This window comes from Hylobates moloch, unplaced genomic scaffold, assembly GCF_009828535.3.
Source record: "Hylobates moloch isolate HMO894 unplaced genomic scaffold, HMol_V3 SCAFFOLD_2561, whole genome shotgun sequence".
Taxonomy (NCBI): Eukaryota; Metazoa; Chordata; class Mammalia; order Primates; family Hylobatidae; genus Hylobates; species Hylobates moloch.
In genome coordinates this window covers 1-5,828 of record NW_026654836.1, presented here as the reverse complement: position 1 = coordinate 5,828, position 5,828 = coordinate 1, and the positions used below count along the sequence as shown (strand labels likewise).

The 5,828-nt window shown below is 56.8% G+C and overlaps 1 protein-coding gene across 1 annotated transcript; it reads left to right on the top strand.

The window, feature by feature from the left end:
• Positions 1–498: 498 nt before the first annotated feature.
• Positions 499–2,304, top strand: LOC116464994 (phospholipid-transporting ATPase ABCA3-like). Its single transcript, XM_032148210.2, has 4 exons — positions 499–945; positions 1,189–1,379; positions 1,589–1,662; positions 2,166–2,304. Exons 1-4 carry the CDS (start codon positions 860–862, stop codon positions 2,214–2,216), a joined length of 402 nt encoding a protein of 133 aa, XP_032004101.2. The 5' UTR covers positions 499–859; the 3' UTR covers positions 2,217–2,304.
• Positions 2,305–5,828: the final 3,524 nt, after the last annotated feature.

The following is a 5,828-nucleotide window of genomic DNA, read 5'->3' as shown; positions in this document are numbered from 1 at the left end:
TTCAAGCAGGTTTTTATGTTTCCTTGCATCTTCTGAAGATCAAATGAGTTCACATTTGCAAAGTTTAGAACAGTGTGTTGCACATAGTAAATCCTAGTTTGTTTTCTTTTGTTTTTTTGTTTTTGTTTTTGTTTTTTTTTAGACAGAGTTTTCACTCTTGTTGCCTAGGCTGAAATGCAATGGCATGATCTCAGCTCACTGCAACCTCTGCCTCGCGGGTTCAAGTAATTCTTCTGCCTCAGCCTCCCGAGTAGCTGGGATTACAGGTGCCCACCACTACGGCCAGCTAATTTTTGTATTTTTAGTAGAGACAGGGTTTTACCATGTTGGCCAGGCTGGTCTCAAACTCCTGACTTCAGGAGATCCACCCGCCTCAGCCTCCCAAAGTGCTGGGATTACAGGTGTGAGCCACCATGCCCATCCAGTTTTGTTTTGTTTTTTTAAGTTAGCTAAGATGGGCCAATGCCCTTCCTCTCAGAGAGAGAAGTGCTTGCCCTCAACACTTCAAACCCTCCAGGAAGACTTGTCAGCCATGTGCTCACCCTGGACTCATCCCTGTGTCCAGGCAAACGGGTTATTCCCTGAGTGGATAGCCCAAGCCACAATTCAGCTCTGGGTGAAAGTGGTGGGCTGCATTGCTGGAAAGCCCTATGAGGGGTGTGGGAACACTTCCTGAATACAGAAGGAAAGGGGCTGAGTGTAGAGCCGGCAGTGCTCACTGCTAGAGAGTGACCATTGCCGTCACCCAACCTTTTCCCTTACACCCCCAGTGGTGGTAACAAGTGGCAGTTGAGCACTGGCATCGATCGCCCTGATCGGAGAGCCTGCCTTCATCTTCCTGGATAAGCCATCCACTGGCATGGACCCCGTGGCCCGGCGCCTGCTCTGGAATGCTGTGGCACAGGCCCATGAGTCCGGCAAGGCCATCGTCATCACCTCCCATAGGTAGAGCCTGGGTCTGTGGGTCACTGGAAGTTTCAAAACCAGGTAGACTGGGAAGGAGCCAGGTGGCCAGAAGACCTATCAGCAGCTGGTGGAGAGTCTTTGAGGAGATTCCCTAGGCTCTGCACCTGAGCCACACTCTGAGCGTGGATATCAGGAATGGCCTGATCAGGCCACCAACCCCTTCCTATCTGCATGAGCCTTTGACACCCCCAGCCCTGTCTCAGGCCCCCACCCTCTCCCCAGCATGGAGGAGTGTGAGGCCCTGTGCACCCGGCTGGCCATCATGGTGCAGGGGCAGTTCAAGTGCCTGGGCAGCCCCCAGCACCTCAAGAGCAAGTTCGGCAGCGGCTACTCCCTGCGGGCCAAGGTGCAGAGCGAAGGGCAGCAGGAGGCGCTGGAGGAGTTCAAGGCCTTCGTGGACCTGACCTTTCCAGGTGTGTTTCAGCCCCGGCAGCCCCCACTTGATGGGCCCTGGGCCCCTGCCTAGGCATCTCCCATCTGCCGTGAAGACAGTCTGTGCCTCACCCCTCCCATGTCCCATCTCCCTGATCCCTGGGATGAGAACCCCAATGCCGAGCACCCAGGCACCCTCCCCGATCCTCCAGCCCGGCCGTCACAGCAACACCATCTCTCCTTCGTGCAGGCAGCGTCCTGGAAGACGAGCACCAAGGCATGGTCCATTACCACCTGCTGGGCCAAGACGTCAGCTGGGCGAAGGTGAGAGCACATTTTTGACGTGACCCACTTTCTGGGGTAACTCTGTCTCTCTCTCTCCCTCTCTTTGTCTCCTCCCCATCCCCCTGAAGTCATGTTCAGCGCTGCCCCTGTCCTCTGCCATCTCCATGGCAACGTTCACATGGATTTCATAGAACAGAAGGTGTTTCTGCTGGAAGGGACTTTGAAGATTGGCTCCTCCTGCCCGCTTATTTCATGGAGAGGAGAGCAGGCCCAGAGAGGGAAGACCAGATGCCTGGGGACACACAGCAAGCCAGGGACCCCCACCAGGCCTCTGGCCTTCTGACACCATTCCCACCCAAGAGCACAGACAGCTGAGATCCATAGCACTGACTTCTTGGGAGGTGTTCTGGAGCAGCTGAGATAGGGATGGGCCTCTTTGGGGCCTTGTCACAGTCCCAGAGGCCAGCCCTTCCTACCCTCTCTCCTCCCCCGTGTGCGTCTGTGGGACAGCCTGGCCACAGCAGCCTCCTCCCTCCCCTCAGGTGTTTGGCACTCTGGAGGAAGCCAGGAAGAAGTACATGCTGGATGACTAGTCAGTCAGTCAGGTCACCATGGAGGACAGCTGCCTGAGCTTTGCCTGCCCTGTGCCCTGGTCCAAAGTGAAGACCAACGAGAGCAAGCAGAGCAGGCGGGCTCCTCATCGTGCTCGCTGCCTCCTTCCCTGCCTCCCTCTCAGCTTTCCTCTCGGCCTCCCTCCCTGCCTCCCTCTCAGTTTTCTCTCGGCCTCCCTCCCTGCCTCCCTTAGAGCCTGTCCTGCTGTAATAAGGACAGACCAGTGCCAGGTTGGCCCAGGCGTGCATGGCCTGCCCTGGGTTTCCAGGGCTTACAGAGGCAGCTCTCGGCCCAGCTACCTCAGCACAGGGCAGTGCCCCTAACTTCAGTGCACGGAGCAGAGTGGGGCCCACTGGAGAACCCAGATGCGTTTCCTTAGAAAGGGACGCCCGAGTCCCACCTGAGTAGCCTGTGGTCTTATTGAGACCTGGCTGTGGAAGCAGCCTCAGAACATCTTGCATGTCCTTTCCAAGGGCGGTGGCCAGGGGGTGACCACAGTACTAACCGTGACCCGACCAGGTGCCAGCTCTGTGGCTGGTGCCCTGCAGGCATTGTGTCACCACCCTCAAGCCCGGCCTCAAGGGGTCTGTCCTGGTCATCCCCTAGCTCATGGGCAAGAAGTCTGCAGGGCAGAGGGAAATGCTCACCGAAAGCTTGCACTCTTCCTTCTCTAGAATCCCCTGCCCAGATGGTTTGTCCATCCAGTGTACTCCCTCCCAGGGCAGGCCACGCCACCCAACGCACCCTGAGACGCGAGATGCAGCAAAGCAGCGACTCTGCAGAACTGTGGGTGGAGTTTGGATGGGTTCGTGGAGGTTTCCACACATGTGTGCAGATCCTTTGGAAAGCAGGATAGAGCCAGAAACAGAAAGGAGGGTGCCCGTAGGCCAGGGTGGGGCTGGCTCCCATGGTCACATGCAAGAGTGAAGCTTCATGGAGACCATGATTCTAAACTCACACCCGGCCTCACCGGTGATACTGTCACTGTTCTTCTGAAGGAAGGAGGAAATAAATATTGACAAGTTTGCTAGCCTAAGTCAGGATGTTACAATATTTAAATATTTGGATGTGTGGGCTTTCATCCTCTTCCCTGGCTCCTGCCAATTTAGGGCTGCATGTGATCCTATATCCACCCATGAAGTGGACAGCGCCCCACCTCCCACATGGGTAGACTGGCTTAGAGGCAGGCAGTAACTTCCCACATCAACAGGCAGGGGAGCCAGGGTTGCACTGGGGCAGAGGTTCTCAGGGTGGGGTCCCAGCAGCAGCAGCACCATCAGGAAACTTGTTAGAAATGTAGGTTCTTGGGCCCTACCCAAAACTTACTGAATCAGAAATGCCTGGGGCAGGGCCAGCAATCCGTGCTGCAACAAGCCCTATAGCAGGGGCTCTGATGCAGCTCCAGCATGAGAACCACTGAGCAGAGGCCCCATGGGCGCCAGACCATCACACTGTCCAGATGCAGATGGATGTGGCCACATGCCTTTGTCATGTACACTCACCTCTCTTCTGAGACGGGCTCCATTCAGCGGCCTTTCTCTCTCTGTAGAGCTCACTCTGTCCCTTGCCACAGGCCCCTCAGCTCCCCTCTGGGAAGTGCAGATGCTGGTCTCTGCCTCTTCTCAGCCAGGACTCAGGAAAGTGTCATGCACAGGACTTGCCTATGCTTCCTACACCCCTTGCCCAGAACAACGGTGTTGCACACCCACGGTCGCCAACCCACCCTCCTCAGTCCTTGTTTCAGGTGACTGCTCCCTGTGATGAAAGCCACTCCGTGGCCGGACACGGTGGCTCACGCCTATAATCCCAGCACTTTGGGAGGCCAAGGTGGGCGGATCATGAGGTCAGGAGATGGAAACCATCCTGGATAACACGGTGAAACCCCGTCTCTACTAAAAATACAAAAAAAAATAGCCGGGCATGGTGGCGGGAGCCCGTAGTCCCAGCTACTCGGGAGGCTGAGGCAGGAGAATGGCGTGAACCCGGGAGGCGGAGCTTGCAATGAGCCGGAGATCGTGCCACTGCACTCCAGTCTTTGGGCGACAGAGCGAGACTCTGCCTCAAAAAAAAAAAAAAAAAAAAAAAAAGCCACTCCCTGGGCTCACATCCAGCTCTCATTCCTCCCATGCCCCTCTCTGCCTCCACTGAAAGCCCATCTTCTTCTCTGAATGTGGGATTTCTCAGGCTCCCAAGCTACTTCATTTTCCATTCTCTCCCCTGCCCCTCACTACCCATAACATTTTCAACTGACACCTCATTCCACCAGGAATTTCCCTGAGCTCCTAACAGTTTAGACTTTTCCAACAAGGTCTCACCTTCCTGAAGCCCAGTGGGAAACGGGCCCACACCCTGCAGGCGCCACTTATCACCCCAGGGCAGCCCTAGAGGCTCCCACTGCCAGTGCAGGGTGTGGGGCAAGAGCAGGCATGGCTGCAGTCAAGACAACTCCTGCTCCCTGAAAAAGAAATTTGCCTCTCCATATTGAAAGGAGAGTGATCAGGACACAAAGCACAAGATAGAGCTAAACGACAACCTAGGGACCAAGGATGCTGTTCTAGATTCTAGAGGCAGCTGGTGTGGCTAATGTGCTCATGGCTGGCTCTAGTTGATTAATCCCTTCAAGATGCTATGGAAGCTAACCCTGAAAGTGCACCTCTGCCCTAGGGGGAGACAGGTAACAGTGACAAAGTAGGAAACAGTAACCCAGGAGGACAAAAGTGAGATGAGGGGATAAGAAATCTGGGGGCTGAGAACATGGGACATCTGGGGAACAGGCCCCAAACTCGCTCAGCCTGTCCTCTCTTCACCCTCCTTCACCCGCTTCCTGATTCCGGGACAGGGAATAGTCCCAACTTCCAGGCCCTCTCTGGGGCCACGGACTCTTCTGTACCCTGTGCTGTGATCACGTGTTTACTCTGTCTCTTGCTCCAGGCCGGCTAAAGCCTGCACGCCAGGGCTCCTGTCTGTGTGCCCAGGGCAGGCCCAGTACTTGAAGGGGTTCTATGGGGACCCGGAAGGATGGAAGGGTGCAGACTGAGGGAAGCGTGAGGGAGAGGTGGGCAGCCTTGGTCCAGGCCCCTGCCTTCCCCAGGAAAAGCCCCTCTGTCCTCCATCAGACACTCAGGAGGCTGTGTGTCTTCCCCTTGATAGCCTGCGCCGTCAAAGGGGTGCGGTGTGGCTAATTCCTGAAGGACAGCTCGGATGGGCTCTGCTCAAGACAAGAGCAAGCGGATGTCACACTTCCCGCGGCGAGCAGCTCCCAGGTAGCAGCCAAGGAGGCCAGACAGGGGGCAGCATCTGGCCAAAGTGATGGGGTGGGCTTGCCCCAGGGCTGGAGCACTGAGGCGTCCAGTGTGCGCCACGTTTCGCGGGAAGAAGGGGTCAGCGTTCCGCGGGGGAGACTTCCAGCGCCGGCTCCGACCTCCTCTTTCTCTACCACGATCCGGGCCAGCATCCCCGCCCAGCAGCGGCTCAGCCACAAACCCAAGGGTCTCCACCTGAAGCAGGCGGCGGAAAGGAAGGCTGTGCAGGCTGGGGGTGAGGGTCGCGGGCCCAGGAGCGACCCTGGGAGCCGGGCAGGGCACGGCCTCGTC